This window comes from Mobula hypostoma, chromosome 16 (assembly GCF_963921235.1).
Source record: "Mobula hypostoma chromosome 16, sMobHyp1.1, whole genome shotgun sequence".
NCBI lineage: Eukaryota > Metazoa > Chordata > Chondrichthyes > Myliobatiformes > Myliobatidae > Mobula > Mobula hypostoma.
In genome coordinates, this window is record NC_086112.1 from 31,270,276 (window position 1) to 31,288,880 (window position 18,605).

Consider the following 18,605-nt stretch of genomic DNA (forward strand, 5'->3'; position numbering starts at 1 on the left):
TCTCTAAGGGACCAATTTTATCCCTCACTATCCTTTTGCTATTAGTATAACTGTAGAAACCCTTTGGATTTATTTTCACCTTACTTGCCAAAGCAGCCTAATGTCATCTTTTAGCTTTTCTAATTTCTTTCTTAAGATTCTTTTTACATTCTTTATATTCCTCGAGCACCTCATTTACTCCAAGCTGCCTATATTTATTGTAGATCCCTCTCTTTCTCCGAACCAAGTTTCCAATATCCCTTGAAAACCATGGCTCGCTCAAACTTTTAACCTTTCCTTTCAACCTAACAGGAATATAAAAATCCTGTACCCTCAAAATTTCACCTTTAAATGACCTCCATTTCTCTATTACATCCTTCCCATAAAAGAAAATGTCCCAATCCAATCCTTCTAAATCCTTTCGCACCTCCTCAAAATTAGCCTTTCTCCAATCAAAAGTCTCAACCCTGGGTCCAGTCCTATCATTCTCCATAATTATATTGAAACTAATGGTATTGTGATCAGTGGACCCGAAGTGCTCCCCAGCACATACCTGTCCTATCTCATTCCTTAACAGGAGATCCAACACTGCCCCTTCTCTAGTTGGTATCTCTATGTATTGCTGTAAAAAAACTATCGTGCACACATTTTACCGACTCCAAACCATCCAGCCCTTTTAACAGAATGGGCTTCCCAGTCAATGTGTGGAAAATTAAAATCTCCCACAATCACAACCTGTGCTTACTACAAATATCTGCTTTCTCCATGGTAATTTCTAGACCAACTTCTGCAGATCAGAAGGGGATTAGTACCATGCACCTCCTTAAGGAAATGAAAGACACAAGATTCTGCTGATACTGGCAACCTTGAGCAACACACACAATGCTGGGGAACATGACAGGTCAGGCAGCATCTATAGAAGGAATTAAACAGCCAATATTTTGGGGTGAAACCCTTCATCAGTCCCGATGAGGGGCCTCTGCCTGAAATGTTTACTGTTTATTTTCCTCCGTAATTACTGCTTGACCTGCTGAGTTCCTCCAGTATTTTGTGTGTGTTGTTTAAGGAAATAAATACTGAATTCTAGACCTATTATACTGACATCAGTGAGGAAAATGCTGGAATCTAGGTGGTAAAAAGGCACACAAATGAAATTGGATGAAGTTGACATTAAAGGGAAACGTTTGGTAAAATCTGTGAAATTTTGAGAGACTAGAAGGGATGAGGATCAACCAAGTGTGGTGTACTTGGACTTCCAGCAGGTCATGTAGATGTCGCATGAGATAATTAAACAGTCAGAACACTTTTTAGGAGCAATATCCTGTGCAGGTTAACTAGTCTTAACATTAACGATTGACAAATAATATTTGGGTTGGAGGCTGTGACAAGTAGGATGTAGAGATTGTACTATGAGCCTTAGCTGCCCAATCTGTCAGTTTCTGGGAGAAATACATAGGTTTGTAAAATAGCCAAGCTTGCAGATAGAATTAGGTAGTGTTAAATTTGAGGAAAGTGCAGAGCCTTCTGCAATATAGATGGTAGGGGGGTGCGGTATCTGTAAATGGTTCAAATGTCATATGGTAGGTCATTGGTGAGAAGGGTTTGAATGATGTTCAGTGTCCATGTTGACTTTGGTTAATATGTATACAAATACAGCTGGCAATTAGGAAGGCAAATGGTATGTTACAGAGGATATAAATGTTTTGCTTGAATTAGAACCTTGAGTGCTTCTGGTTTCTCGACTCAAGAAAACCTTCAAGAATTGGAAAATGAAGGTTTTCCATAGTTGTGAAAGGAGGAGGGAGTTGTTAAACCATCTAAGCCAGTACACAGAATGAAAGGTGATCTAAATGTATAAAGTTCTTGTTGGAGAATGGGTTAAGAGTGATAATTAATCAGCCATGAATGAATGGCAGAGCAGACTAGATCAGGGGTCCCCAACCTTTTTTGCACTGCGGACCAGTTTAATATTGACAATATTCTTGCGGACCGGCCGACCCGGTGGGGGGCGGGGGTGGTTGGGTTGCCAACGAACAAGAGTAGCATTCAAAGTAAGACTACAATGACCGTGAAGCCTTGCACGGGCACCAGTGCGCATGCGTGTACCTGCCGATATTATTCTCTGCAAAGCGTTTTTGGCGATTCTGTTCGGGGGGCGGGGTGTTCATCGCGACTGGAATATTGGTAATAAGGGGCTAATACACTCAATTTCATTTCTAAAAGGGTTTATCTAAGGAATTTGATATTAAACACACAGCGCATATTTTCCTCACATGAATATAGTGATAAGTCAATCATCAGGGGAGGACGGGGAGCTTGAAGTGTTGAAAGAACCTCCAGTAGAAGTGGTAGAGGCAGGTTTGATATTATTTAAAGAAAAATAGGATAGGTATATGGACAGAAAAGGAAAGGAGGGGTATGGGCTGAGTGCAGGTCGGTGGGACTAGGTGAGAGTAGCTTTCGGCACGGACTAGAAGGGCCGAGATCGCCTATTTCCATGCTGTAATTGATATATGGTTATATAAGTCACTTATCAGTCAATAGCATCATAACATTTTAAGTAACGTCTGGATATTAAACACACAGCACATATTTTCCCCGTATGAACATATAAAATCATTGCAACAGACCAGTATCGCTGAATCAGTGGGAGCCCTGGGCTTGTTTCCCTGCAACAAGTCGGGCCTATCAAGGGGTGATGGGAGACAGCGATACTCGAAGGAGGTTCCTTATATCTAGTCTATTTAGTTTTCGTCGCATTCGTTGCAGAGATATGTTGGAAATGGAAGCAACGTTTTCAGTTCTTTCGTGGCTATCTCAGGATATTTAGCCTTGACTTTGATCCAGAATGCTGGCAGAGATGTTATGTCAAACATACTTTTCAGCCCACCGTCATTTGCAAGCTCGAGGAGTTGATCTTCTTCCCGCGCTGACTTGGATGACGCGCTGTTAATGACCTCGCGTGTGTTCAAGCTCAACAGTGCATGACAGGGAATGAGGAAAGGTGCAGCTGACTCATATCGCCAAGTCATATCGTTTCCTCGCGGCCTGGTAGCAAATGCTCTGCGGCCCGGTACCGGTCCACGGCCCGGTGGTTGGGGACCGCTGGACTAGATGCTCCAGAGCTGCAGAATTGGGCCATTTGTTTTATGGTCTTAAATGGTGTGATGTCTAGATAGTGATTAGTAAGCTTCAAGTGTGGTACTATTTCATATTCTCTACCCAATAGGGTTGTGGAGATTTGATCACTGAGTATATTCAGACAGAGCGGTATATTAGGAATTAAAGGAGCAGAGAGGTATGGGCTGAGAGCATGGAAGTGGCACTGAGGTATGTGATCTTGTGTCCTGAATGGAGTAGAATTAACAACGACTCGTTACGTTGTGTGGAAGCCAGATTGAAGAGCTTTTGGCATGTTGATACTGAAGTTGAGGTGTTGTCTAGTATCAAAATGCCAAAAACACATAGGCTAGGCAACATTTTTAAAGCAACAGTCAACTCCCTAGGTTAATGTTTAGGCATACTACAGCCTTTTGGACTTGACATTGAATTAACTATTTTGGATGACCTTTCCATTTTGTCAAGCAGGCTAGTTCTGAACTTGGAACAGTGTGTGCTGGGGTGATGGTCAAGTCCAGTGGTATTTGACTGGCTGGTTGGATTTAATAGGCAGGGTTATTGTTTATGAATGACCTTTATTGAGGGCTGTTTGTCAGTTTGGCTGTTCCCTCCATGGATGCTGCTTACTTGCAGAGTTTTTTTGGCATATTCTTCCTGATTGCTGACAAAGGAACTTTAGAATTTCTGGTTAGTGCTGCAACTTGGACAAATTCCAAGCTCATGTCCAAACAATAAGACATAGGACCCAGCATACCCCTCTGCAACTGACTCGTAACTTCTTGTGATTAATAGATCACAATCAGTAAGGACAGGTAACAACATCTCAACTACGATTATTCTCCACGCTGATGCCATGCAAGATTTCGTCCTCAGCCTTCTACTCCCTATATGGTCAGCTTCTGCTCTACTTCATTTAATGACATCGCTGGAACGGGCCAGATCTAGAACAATGACAAGATAATAGAGGAAGGAGGTAGAGAACCAAGTGGCATAGGATTGAGACAACTAAGTCTTCAATGCCAACAAAGGAGTTGGTTCACTGACTTCAGAACACTGCAGTGTGAGCCTTTGTCTGTATCATTGCTGCTGAAATAGGGATTGTTGAGAGCTTTTAAGTTCCAAGGTGCAAGTATTGCCAACAATTTGTTCTGGTCCAGCCTCATGGATGCTATGGCCAGTAAAGCACAACAGTGCCTCAACTTAGAAGGATAAGGAAATGTATGTTCCTTATTTATATGTTTCTTTTGTTCTTTGTTATTTATATTATTCATTGATGGGGCCCTTCTAGCCCTTTGAGCCGAGCCATGCCACTGCAGCAACCCCCAACAGCTCTGATTAAACCTAACCTAATCACAGGACAATTTACAATGACTGGTTAACCTACCCATTACAGCTCTGGATTGTGGGAGCAAACTAGAGCACCTGGGGAGAAACGCATGCATTATACAGGGAGGTCACACAGAGACTTACGGATGGCGCCAGAATTGAGCTCCATACTCTGCACTGAACTGTAATAGCATTGCGCTACCTGTTACACACCGTGGTGCCCATAGAATGCATCCTTTCAAAATTCATCAGATCTTGGTACGGCAGCGGTGCTGCCCAAGACCACAAAAAAATTGCAGAGTTGTGAACGCATTCTAATCTATCACTAAAACCAGCCTCCTCCATTAACTGTTTTCATTTCTAGCTGCCTTGTGAAAGCAGCCAACATAATGGAGAACCCCTTCCACAGTGGTCAATTCTTTCTTCTTCCCGTTCCCAATAGGCAGAAAATACAAAAACATAACCACCAAGTTCAACGTCAGATTCTGTTCTTTTATAAACATGAGATTGGACCTCTTGAACCACAAAAGGATCTCATGATTTTGCAGTCCACCGTATTGTGGTGCATGCAATTTGCTTACCTGCACTGCACTTTCTCTGTAACCAACTATATTTTTTACTTTTTACTTTTTTTTTCTATTACTGTGATGCAAATGGAATGTCAGATGGCATGCAAGCAAGAGCTTTTCATTGTATCAGTACCTGTTAATAATAAACCAATTACCAATTGGACTTCACTCAGTCAGACGTTCCTTCTATTTCCCACCCTCTGCCTTCTCTGATTTGAAATTGCCTAGTTTCTGAATTTTCCTTGCTGTCCAGAGATTAATGGTTTCACTCCAAAGATGCTTCATGAACTCCTAAATATTGCCAATTTTAAATATATTGAGACATCAATCTTTTGCTACTTTAGAACAGTTCCATCAGTATTGTAAAAATGATCAGGAGTTAGTATTATTTACCTCAGTGGTGAACCAGTTGCTCACTTGGGGAAAAGTTTTTTTTTGTCCAGCACTTGCTTTGAGTAGCAATCATTTCTTGTAGTTGCAATTATAAATATCACATTTGCTCATCTGTGGTGCAGAGCACTAGATACATTTTTGTCTCATTAGTTATTTTCCATCTTTGGTGTACTTGTCAGTTTGCTTCAAATCACAACTTTCGGGGGAGAAAAAGCTGCGATCATATCCAGCAACATAAGCCAATTTTGTAAATCTAAATGTTCAAGTGTAAATCTAACAGCATCACATAACTCTCCAGCAAAATCTTGCCCATGTAATGAGATCATCTCAGTGTGCAGTCAATTTAAACAGAGGGATTGTTTTATCCCAACAAGAACAGTTCACACACCAGGCTTTGAGGGATGATTGTGATAAATACCAAGCTGAATTTGATGAACAGTATCCTGTCGTATGAGGCATCATTTTCGAGGTGAGATAGGACAGTGGAGGGCCGAGGCTATGGCATCATCATTGCACGGGTTTGAACGGCAGGTGAACTGGAAAGGTTCCATTATAGCTGGAAGATGGGATTTTATATGATCCATTACCAGCTGCTCAAAACTCTTCAGGTTTGTTGAAGTCAGGGCCACTCAGCTGTAATCGTTTATGCCAGTTACCATCGCTCTCTTGGACACTGGAGTGATGGTGACTTCGTTGAAGTCTGCAGGAATGATAGACTGTTTCAAAGATATGTTAACGATATCTTTTCAGACCTCTGTTAGCTGATCTGCACAGTCAACCAGATATATTGGCCGGCCCTGCAGCTAGAATCCTCCTGACCTTGGCTGTGGCCAGAGAGGGTGCTCATTCCTTGGGGAGAAGGGGCTCTCCTCAATGTCACATCGTTTAATCCATCAAATCATTCATAGGCTCAGTGCCTTCATGCCTTATATCAGGAAGGGAGGTGTCGATGCTATTGACTTGCAGGGTGGAGTTGTAATCTGCTATGGTTTGAGTACCCTGCCACATGCACCACATGTCCCTGTTGTCACAAAGGTGTTTGTGAGTTTTCTGTGCATTCTCGTATTTTGCCTTCCAGATGGCACAGGAGAGCATAACTCTTGCTGACCCTAGCGATGTCCTGTTCCCCAATCTGAAGGCAGTGTCCTGAACCCTAAGCAGGGCATAATTATAGTCAGCCATGGTTTCAGGTTTGCCCTGGCACTGTAGTGTTTAATCCTGGTAAAGTCCTCAATGCATTTTCCTGTGTAGCCAGTCACTGATCCCACATATTCATCAATGCTGATGTGATGATTGTAGGTAGCTGCCTCCCTGAATATGCTTCAGTTCGTGCATTTGAAGCAGTCCTGCAAAGCTGAAGTGCACCATCTGGCCAGGTCCTGATCTTCTGATAACTGGTTTGATTCATTTAAATGGTGGTCAACATGCAGGGGTTAGCAAAATGGATATGTAGTCTGAGTATCCGAGGTGAAGGCGAGGGACAGCCTTGTAGGCTCCACTAATGCTGGACCGGGTCTAATATATCGTCTCCTCTGGTTGTGAAATTTGATGGTAGTTAATAGATTAATACTGAAAGCAGGTTTAATGTTTTGAGTTGATACTGTTAAAATGGGATTGAACTGCCTGTTTATAAATAGCAATATACTCTGGGTTTTATGAAGGATTAAGATGCCTTTTTTTAATGGGACATTTTGGTAAGCTACCATAAGAGTGTTGAAGTTTGTATACAGACATGCCTGAGAGCAGAAAATAGTGTTGGCCTTGTACTTTAACTACATACTTCTAAGGCTTTTCACAGGATAGCTCACCCTTATTTGTCATTCAATTCTAGCTGCCTCGTGCGGTTAACACCCAGGCTCTAAGCGGTGCAGGCATACTGAGGATGGTGAACAAGGCTGCTGATGCTGTCAACAAAATGACAATCAAGATGAATGAATCGGATGCAGTAAGAGCTGATATTTGAACCTGATTAATGAGTTGAATTAATGAGATTTTCCACTTCCTTTCTAAGGGTAAAAAGACAGTGGGATGGATAACTATTTGCTTATTTTGTCTCTGATTCAGTCAAATTGTGTAAACTATGACCACAGTTAATTTGTTTTCCCTTAAGTGGTTTACTGGTAGTAACATAATTTGTAATGATTTGTTCTTGGTAAATTAACTCCATTCTTCATCTGACAGTGGTTTGAGGAAAAGCAGCAGCAATTTGAAAATCTCGACCAGCAGTTAAGAAAACTACAAAACAGTGTTGATCTCCTGGTCTGCCACAGAAAAGGTGTGTACATTTTGAGTCTCAGATTCTTCCTCATTGGATTTAGCCAGTTAAATTTATTGCACATCTTGCATTTCTAATTTTCAATTATTTTCTACAAACTTCATTTAAAATTAGGACAAGGCTGCTGCAGCCATTTTTGCAATTGATCATCAGCTATAGAAATTTCATAATAATGCAGTTAAGTATCAAAATGGCAACTAGAAAAATTAAATTCTGCTAAATTGTAGAGTTTAAAAGTCATTATATTTTTCTCTGGATTGTTCTCTAATCCAATCATTAGGTCCCTAATGACTATACCTGGTTTGACTTAATTCTAGACCTACACACCAGCAACACACAATAAACTTAACAAGTCTCTTGGTTCAAAGATTTTTGGAGATGTAATTAGTCATTTTGAAAAGAAACTTCTATCGCATTGTTCATGATTACAGGACAGCCAAGTTAACTGTAGTTACCCTTTCTGATTTGATGTCTAGATAATATCTAGTTCATGTTCTTTTGTAACACAAAATGGTGGAGGAATTCAACAGGTCAGGCAGCATCTATGGATGTGAATAAGGGAATCAGATCCTGATGGAGGGGTCTTGGCCCAAAACGTCGACTCTTTATTCCACTCCATAGATGCTGCTTGACCTGCTATGTTCCTCCAGCATTTTATGGGTGTTACTCTGGATTTGCAGCATCTGTAGAATCGCTTGTATTCATGTTCTCTTGTATTTAGTTATTTTCCTGTATTTTCACTATTAATCAAACTGGAAGTGAGGTTTGACCATAAAATCATAAGATATAGGAGCAGAATTAGGCCATTTGGCCCATCAAGTTTGTCGATCATTTCATCATGGCTGTTCCATTTTCCCTCTCCGCCCTAATCTGCTGCCTTTTCCCTGTATCCTTTCATACCCTGACTAATCAAGAATCTATCACTAAATATACATAAAGACTTGGCCTCCACAGCCACCTGCGGCAATAAATTCCATTGATTCGCCAGCCTTTGGCTAAAGAAATTCCTCTTCATCTCTGTTCTAAATAGACCTCCCTCTATTATGAGACTGTGTCCTCTGGTCTTAGATTCTCCTACCATAGGAAATATCCTCTCCACATTCATTCTCATCAAGGCCTTTCAACATCCAATAAGTTTCATTAAGATCCCCCCCCACCCCCATTCTTCTGAATTCCAGAGTGTACAGGCCCAGAGCCATCAAATGCTGCTCATATGATAAGCCTTTCAAACCAGGAATTATTTTCGTGAGCCTCCTTTGAACCTCTCCAATGTCAGTTCATCCTTTCTTAGAAAAGAATAACTGTTCACAATACTTGAAGTGAGGTCCTGTCAGTGCCTTATAAAGCCTCAACATTACATCCTTGCTTGGAATGAAATAGTGAAGTAGTACAGTGGTGGGCTATTTTGAGCCCTTGTGTCTGCAAAGTATCTACAGTGGATGACACTCTTCCATTTTGAGGTAAGCTAGTTTTGGATTGAAATTGTGCTCCTAAATTTAGTGTAACTGTTGCAATGTTACCCTTTTCTGCCATTTTCAGATTTTTGACCACAGATATCAAAGTCTGTAGTCTTTCTTCTCCACCTCAACGGTACCATTTTGAAAGGCCTAAAATACATCATTAAGTTATAGGCAAGTGTGAATGGCCAGTCTTACTGGATGAAGTAAGTGGGGACTTAAAGGATGGTCAACAGGAATGCAAGAGGACAAAATGTAAAAATATAATACTGAATTTAAATAGTTGTGTGTTAATGAAAAGGCCTTTGCCAGCTTGGTCTGGCGTGAATCAAGTAGTCTGGGTTTAATATTCTACCCAACTGTTTTCTTCCTATGCTGTTATTGCTCTATTTCATGGGCTTTATTTTGAATTTTAATGGGGGATTTCGTGGATGGCTTCGATCTTGTACTCAGTGCATGGTCATTGAATGTTAAACATTCACACTCATTTTGCCATTACTTTTATTTGCTCCCAAACAGCTGCTGGAAATTTTCTCACCAGTTAAATTGTCTTATAGTACTGGGTTATCCTTTCAAATGTAACATTTGCAATCTCTGTCTGTAAAGCTGTCAGCTCTACAAGTTTACACTTCAGCAATACCAAATTAACTTTCCCAGTACCGGGTCTTTGATAACATATAGTTTTTCAGTATTTGGCATAGTTTTCTCTTGGCAACACTAGTGCAAAATGTACTTCAGTACCATAGGCAGTGTGGACCTTTTGATTAATTGATTCTTCCTGACATCTACAAGTTTGTATATAATCAAACCAAAATGATGTTCAGCCATCAAATGATGGTATGATCAAGAGTAGAGAAGTAAAATGGTTTGACCCATATTGGAAGAATAATACAGTTGCTTTGCAAGTTTTAGCCTAATTTTAAATTGGTTTAATGCTTGATGGCATATGCAAATCACCTTTTGTCTAGAACTCTCAGTCAACACAGCTGCTTTTGCCAAGAGTGCAGCCATGCTGGGTAACTCGGAAGATCACACTGCTCTGTCACGAGCCCTATCACAGCTAGCTGAAGTTGAGGAGAAAATAGACCAGCTTCACCAAGAACAAGCAAATGCTGACTTCTACTTATTTGCAGAGCTTCTAAGTGATTATGTTCGACTCATCTCTTCTGTAAAGGTAAACTGTTCAGCAGATTTTAAATTCTAGTAGTTTTTCATCAGCTAGATTCATGGGATATTAAGTGACTTGTAAGGTTTCATATTTTTTAATTTGAACAATACTCAGTTAAATTGACCTCTATACTACAACCAGAACAATGGTCATAAATCCATCTTGAACGAAAGAACTACACTTGAGGTTCTCTGAATAATTAGGATGCTGTGAAATCTGTTTGCATAATGTTATATTGGTTAGTGCAAATTTTATCTTGGATGTTGCACATGGATGTTGGTGTTCATGTTCTGATTTCAAAATATAGAAATTTCAATTCCAGAGCATTTTCATGATTATGTGGGAAAATGATCCACAAATATTATGTTCAATTGATTTTTGGAGGTTTCTTTGGAAACTGCAGTTGTTAAATGGGATAACCTAATAGCTGAGGGGACATTGCAAGATTATCCTTGCATGTTTTCAATTTGCATAAAGTTTCATAAAATTTCAATCAATTGGGCAAACCACCAGGATAGAAAATTGGTTAATTCAAAAAATAAGGTTATGTTCAAATTTCCGGAGTCTTCAGTGAATTAATCTAGTTGTGTGAGATGCAATTTTGCTGCATTCACATTTAAAGATATGGATTTCTGAGTGGCTGCATAATCTCAGATACTCTGTACAGTCTTTAATGCATTCTAATTTAATTTTTAACATGAGAGAGCATATGCAGATTGAGATGAGGCTCAAAGTAGTACCGAAAAGCGCAAGATGTGAATAAATTCAAATATGATTTTGTTGAAAATATTTTTTGCTAAATACTAACAGATCCAATCATGTATGTTGTGACTAGTCAAATTCCTGGTGCATCTGCTCAAATGGATGGGTATTTAGAACCTTGAGTCAATTGTTAGGACTACACAAGCTCAGTATAGATGGTTGATGTGCACATTCTGACTGCACCTTGTGCTTCACTAGGTAGGTCTCATAACAGCTTTATTGGTGTCCATGTGTTCAACTTGGTGGAATTCAGTACCAATGAGGACTGCCTAGCAATAAGTGTAATGTGACTCATTCGGTGGGTAGAGTGCGCAGACGTAAATGCACATTCTAGGAAGGATAACCGCTGTTTCTGTGATGACATGGACAGTTGAGATTTTTTAATTTGATGTGTTCAGTAAATGGGAATCTTTAAGGTTGAATTAGAATTGAGATTGTTTTCCTTGTTATGATTAAAGTTGATGCATGGTGATTAGCCTTTTAAGGAAAATTTGATATTGGAAGTAGACATAATACAGAGCTATAGGTGAAGGAATTGGTTTTGTTCCTGGTTATTTCTTAACCCTTCTGGGCAGCTAAGAATCATAAGTGACAAAGGTAACTAGTTCTTTGCTCCTGTATTAGCTGCTTGAAAGGACTGTCCTTTTAGTTTGTGTTGAGGTTGTTTTACTGTTTCAGCATTTACTGGTTTAAGATTTTATCCATTATTTATTTTCTGATCTCTTGTTCATTTGCCAGTCACCTTAAATACATTCAGATTCATCTTTATCCTTATTCCATTTGTGTCTATTTAAACATCAAATCTCTGCCTTTTAACGTGAGAACAGCCTCCAGCTTTGTTTCTCCGCACAACTGCTTTACATCTTCCCTCTAACGTACTCCTACCGGAATTGTACAATAGAGCTAACAAGTTGTAAAGTTTAATGTAACATGTTGTTTAGCCATCTTCTCGACTTGTGTGTCAGCTTTAGATTTGCCCACTGTCCCCACCTTCCCTTTTAAAATAGCATTATTTGCTTGCAATTGCATTGTCTCTGCACGTCCTTAATCAGTGTGATTAGACTAATGTACAATTGCTGGATTTGCTAAGTTGGCTTTCAAAGGTAAACTTGATCAACAAGTTGCATTAAGGTTTTTTTTTGCTATAGGGTGTGTTTGATTATCGAATGAAGTGCTGGCAGAAATGGCAAGATGCACAGGCCACTCTGCAAAAGAAAAGGGAAGCTGATGCTAAACTTCAGTATGCGAATAAACCTGACAAATTACAGCAAGCGAAAGAAGAGATAAGAGAAGTAAGTTTTTTTTCTACCTGACTATTCTTGGCAAAATAATGCACTTTTTAAAAGGGAAATGTATAAATTGCAAGATTTTATTTACAATGCACTTCCTGAAACTTAAGACAGTTCTCTTCCAGGCAACCAAAAATCTACAATTAATGAGTAAGAATGCTTTTCCATCTGCCTGTTCTCTTGTCTAGCTGCCCACTTGTTAAACAAGAATTGCAAAGGATAATGTATGGTATGAGAAATGTCTAGAGAATGGCCAAAGCAAACATTGTTCCCAGCTGAGAAATCAATTGGAATACAGAAATTGCAAAGACATTAAGGTTGCTGTTTGCAGCAAAAGTCAAAACATGCCCAAAAAAAAGGACAAGAAACCTGGAGGAACTAATGCTATAAAGAAATTGAGTTAGACAAATGGGACTTGGTCTAACAAGTCTAGTGGACCTGCTAGAACGGTTCAATAAATGATGTCTGCAAAATGTGAATGTTTTGGTTGTGATCTATTCACAAATTGGAATTTGGCAAATAGAAAATGAACTTCCTCCAGCAAATGTTGGTCATCTTTTAACTGAATGAAAGTTAAATTGCGCTGTTGATGCATTGGCCCCAGAAAGGAAGGTGATAGAATGGTTTGCAAGTGATTGGATGCACCCTAGTTTGAGCTGGCTATTAATGAAATATGTGTGGAAACATGGGTGACACATGAGGACTTGAGTGTGGATGTCACATCCTTTCTCTCAGATAAAAGGATAAAACACAACTTGTACAGGCCAATCACTGCAACCTTAAATGTTTTAGTAATCTTCAGGATGGACTTCACGATTGAAGGACATCCATTTAGAACAGAAATGCGGAGAAATTATATTAAACAGAGGGTGGTAAAACTGTGGAATTTGTTGCCTCGAGGGTCTGTAGAGGCCAAGTCATTGGGTTCATTTAAGGCAGAGATAGATAGGTTCTTGATTAGCCAGGGAATCAAAGGGTATGGGGGGAAGGCAGGGGAGTAGGGATGATTGGAAGAATTGGATCAGCCCATGATTGAATGGCGGAACAGACTCGATAGGCCGACTGCTCCTGTATCTTATGGTCAGTGGCAAAATAAGCAGTCATTTGAGCAAATGTGAATGCACTTGGGGAAAAGCCAGTGTAGAAATTTTAGCCAAGTAGTGTAAAACTGGAGCTTTTTGAGACATGGATTGATGAGGATTTTTTTTTAACTTAAATTTTCAAAGGGCATTTGAGATGCTGTCTAGTAGACCTTGCATCAGTACTTCAGCTTGTGGAATAAAAGGATCTGCGGCAGCATGGAGAGAAAATTAGTTAAATAAACAGCAGAAATAAGTGTTTACAGGATTCCCCCACGATCCGAAGGTAGAGAGTTCCTGTGAAACCGTTCATAAGCCGAAATGGCGTAAAGCAAAGAAGCAATTACCATTAATTTATATGGGAAAAATTTTTGAGCGTTCCCAGACCCAAAAAATAACCTACCAAATCCTACCAAATAACGCACAAAACCTAAAATAACACTAATGTATAGTAAAAGCAGGAATGATATGATAAATATACAGCCTATATAAAGTAGAAATAATGTTTGTACAGTGTAGTTTCACTTACCAGAGTTGGGAAGATTTAGCCAAAATCGATTTGTAGAAAAAAATCAGCACGTACAAGCATGCGCATACACCTGCCCGCACAAGGCTTCACGGTCATGGTAGTCTTTCTTGGGGTAAACTCACGTTCAAAGCGGGCGTCTTTTTTCGTAAAAGCGAAGTGGCGTAAAGTGGGGGACATCTGTATTTTGGATCAGATCAGTGCACAGTGATGCCTTCCCATGATCTGAATGAAGACTATAGCTTAACACTGACTGCAGTATGGTACTGTGCACAATTTCTAAATTAGCAGGTGCCACCTAGAGAGCATGAGTTGAAGTAATGGAGGGTAATTACTATCAGGTTGAAGGGGAAGCTATGAACTTGAAATTTTAAGTAGATAAATGATTGCATGCAAGTAAAGCTAAGAAGGCAAATAAGTTGGCCAACATTCTTACTTGAAACCATAGTTGGAATATTGTTTTCAGACTTACTCTGAGATATGATGGGTTGAGGTAATATAGAGTAGTTTCATCAAATTGATTCCCAAGTTGTGGTGAGGAGATGCTTATTGTCCCTATTGTGTGATCTCGAAACAGGTTGCTTAAGGTAAATACTGAACACGTGCTTCAAGTTTTAGAGAAATGGAAAAGTAGAGAGAATGAAAAGAACATATAAGGTGGTGGCTGAAACAGGATAGTATTAGTGCTAGCTGAATGTGATGAAGGCTTATGTGCAGCTGATTCTTCTGGAGGGGAAGTAAATGGGGAAATATGAGGTTAGGCATATAGAAATCAATTAGCACTTCGATACTAGGAATACCTAAATTAATGTTTAACCCATAAGAAGTGAACATTTGAGGTGACAATGATGGAACCTCAGCTTTTCCCTTTCCACAGTTGGTGTTTGACCAGAATATTTCCAACATAGTCTATTTTGATTTCCAGCATCTGCAGTTTTTGCTTTTCAGATGTGAATATTTCTCAGTGGTAGAGGCTAAAAGCAGGGAGCATTTTCTTGGGATAAGGAGCTAATCCTCTGAGAAGGAATTTGTCAGTCTTTGTAATTCACTGACTTAAATGTGGATAAAAAGAAATGAGGTATTCAAGGTTGAGTTTTGGATTGTAGCAGATATAAGGTTTGGGGAATAGGCAAAAGGTGAAGATTGGATTTGCCATAATACTGCCTTATGAAGCAACATGCATAAAATGTCATCTGCTTCGGTTTTGTTTTACTTCTGTGTGTTTTAATCTTTAAACCATTTGCTCCACATTTAACCAAGTTCAAATGAAGTATTGCTTGAGATGGTAAAATTCAATTTGTCTACTATTTACACCATTGCTTGTAATTGAACACAGGATTAACTTGCCAATGTGCTTATTTAAAAATCAATTTTCATTATGTGATCAAATCTAACATTTAAACTCTTCATTTTCCATAAAATGCACCAATGGCTTGCAATCTAGCTGCCATTTAAACTCAAGTTACAGCCTTGTGTTTAATCTGTTTTCTGATCAGCTTTTCCACCCTTCTAGGAGTATCATTCCCTCTTTTGTTTTTTACAGCTGCATGGACCAACTATAACTCTGAGCAGGAAATCTTTTAACAGCCTGAAAATCGTGCGAAACTTTAAATGTTTATTTTTGTAATATGCATACTATGTATATTTAGAATGAAAATTGAAAATATCATGCTTGATTTTATTTATTAATTGAAGGGTGTGGTGTAATGCAATGCAACAAAGAAAATCTTTTACATTTTGTGAACTACTTGTCTGTTATATTACAATCCATTGACTATAAACACTGTCCAGATTGATTTTGCGTCCAGCTGAAAGATGTTTTAATACTCATTAGATCATCCAAATGTTCCACTTCTAGTCTGTTTCTAGACTTGCATTTGATTGAGTTCATAAGATTGAATCCACATTCGTAGTCAGCACAAGAAGCTTCAAATGTTCCAATGATGCCAACAAGAATTGACAGTTCTTCAAATTCTCCGTTTCTAAGCTTATGGTTCAATATATCAGTGAACATCTTAATTGAACCAGTCTTAACTTTCTCAGAAATTTACAGTATTGCCGTGATATTTTTGCTGCAGACATTCTCTTTTCCAAATTCAAAATTCGTTGCATTTGCAATAGCAATGGGGTCAAATGCTTGTATTTTCTTAACTCGTCAGGAAATCGATTTAGAATACTTATGGATTATATTCATCAACACAAGTAATTACAGGGTATTTTACAATTATATTAACATAGATTTTAAAGTTATATTTGCATTATATAATAGAGAATTCCAGCTGTGCAACAATGAAGGCTACGTGCTCAGGAGCATTTAAGTTGCTGCGTGGCCACGCACCTGTGCAGCTTAGAGGAGGAGGCAGTGCTTGGGAGTAAAATCCTTGTACATTTTACTGCTTTTGTATTCGACACACACTTTAAATCAGTGGTTCCCAAATGGGGTGATATTGCCCTCCCCACCCAGGGGGCAGTGGGGTGTGCTTGGTAGCAAGGAGGGCAGCTGAGGGATTACAGGCTTAATTTAAGAAATGAATTACTTTAAGTATTTAATCTTCGGTGTCTCATAATTATAATTACATAATCACCATCTCTTGCTAACTCACCATTCTCTTGGCATGCTTGAAACGTATTATAGTTGAAAAGCAATGTGACACTTCTGCATTTGGCATATCATGACAAATCTAGACTGAAGAAATTGCTATTTCCAGTTTATTACTTACTTACTGTCTGTAATGCCGCTGGCACTTAAGGCGGCAATGAAGGTCTTACCATTCCTGGTGGTCAGGGCTTCTTTCATCGTGTCAGCAGCTTCCTGTTTTTACTACTGTCAAGTCATGCAAGTCCCAGGTGGAATACCATCGCAGTCATATGTAGAAGGATTCTTCACTGCTGTTTCATCATTATTCAGGTGCCTTGCCGTTCGGCATGGGCGATCATGTCTCTCCATCCATCACGGTCCTTGACCCTCCGAATTGTAGTGGTTGCCTCCCCTGTTTCTAACCATGATGTTATTCCATCTATCATTTTTATTCTTTGTCTGCCTCTGCTTCTTTTTCCTTCCAGCTTTCCAGTTGTAACTAGATGTTCTAATGTCTCTCTTCGCATGATGTGTCCAAAGAATGTTGATTGCTGTTTTCTGATTTTTTTTTTAAGTAATGTACATTTTGTTTTCGTTCTCTGTAGAACTTCTTTGTTGGTTATCCTGTCCGTATATGATATGCATATCATTCTTCTGAGGAACCACATCTCTGCTGCATTGATTCTTTTTTCCATTGCATTTGTGATGGTCCATGACTCGCAGCCATACATCAATATAGGAAGAACTTAGCAGCTGAGAGTTCTAAGGCGGACGTCAATTGCTATTTTCTTGTTCGTTAGGATGTTTCTCATTTCTGTAAATGCTGTTCTTGTCATTGCTATTCTTGCTTTTATATCTGTTTTGCATTTGCCATGAGATGTTACCCATGATCCAAGGTATTTGAAGTTGTGAACTTGTTTCAGGATTTCATTTCCCAATACGATCCTACAGTTTGGGATATCAGGTTTCTTTGACATTACCATCACTTCAGTTTTCTTTTTGTTTAAGGTTAGGCCAAGTCTTTCGCTCTCTGTGTTGATGGTAGATACTAGTTTCTGTAAATTTACTTCACTGTTTGCTATCAGTATTGTGTCATCTGCATAGCGGAGGTTGTTGATATTGTATCCTCCTATACTTATTCCAGGTAGGTCTTGTATGGTTCTCATGATTTCACTGTACAGGGAGAACAGGTCTGGTGATAGAACACAAACCTGTCTGACTCCTCGCTTTATTGGCTGATATTCACCAATCTCGTTGTCTATCTGTATGGCTACACTTTGTTGCCAGTAAAGATTCCTGATTATTCTTAGATCTTTTCTGTCGATATTAATATCTTTAAGCATTTTAGATTAGATTATGAGAACACTCAGTCTTTTTTTATTGTCATTTAGAAATGCATACATGCATTAAGAAATGGTACAATGTTCCTCAAGAGTGATATCACAGAAAACAGGACAAACCAAAGACTAACACTGACAGAACCACATAATTATAACATAGTTACAGCAGTGCAAAACAATACCATAATTTGATAAAGAACAGACCATGGGCTCAGTAAAAAAAAATAGATGATGACTTGGTGTTTCACTGTGCCAAAGGCTTTTGTGTAGTCAATGAAACAGAAGTATAGGCCTTGTTGTACTTCTATTGACCTTTCGATAATATTCCTGAGAATATAAGTGGCGTTTGATGCTCCCTTGCCTTCGACAAAGCCGCACTGTTCTTCACTGAGAATTTTTGTGAGGTGGCTAATTAAACTAATTGTTCTGTGTTGTCCACACTCTGTTGCACCTGGTTTCTTTGGCAGTGCAATGAATACTGTCTTTAAAAGATCATCTGGTACTTATGCCATTGTTGTATATTACACAACAATTTTGTTTTACCAGTCACGGTTGCTAGCCCTCAGCTGAACCCCTGAACCTGGAGGACTGGTGGATCCTTCTTAGCCTGACTTCTTTACCAAGAGCCAAAGTATAAGCCCTGACTCCGGCCAACATAGCTCTCCAGGTCATTGAGGCACGCAAGTCTCCAAACCACGACGAGGTTGTGGTCCTCTTGAAGGATTTCAGGGCCAGGCCTGGCAT

The 18,605-nt window shown here is 39.3% G+C and overlaps 1 protein-coding gene across 1 annotated transcript in view; it reads left to right on the forward strand.

Annotated features, from left to right (window-relative positions):
• snx2 (sorting nexin 2) overlaps window positions 1–18,605 on the forward strand; it is a 56,025-nt gene that overhangs the window by 27,748 nt on the left and 9,672 nt on the right. The window contains exons 9-12 of the mRNA XM_063068714.1: window positions 7,219–7,332; window positions 7,569–7,662; window positions 10,088–10,293; window positions 12,198–12,341. Of these exons, the coding sequence (XP_062924784.1) occupies window positions 7,219–7,332; window positions 7,569–7,662; window positions 10,088–10,293; window positions 12,198–12,341 (558 nt within the window). The remainder of the gene's footprint in view (window positions 1–7,218; window positions 7,333–7,568; window positions 7,663–10,087; window positions 10,294–12,197; window positions 12,342–18,605) is intronic.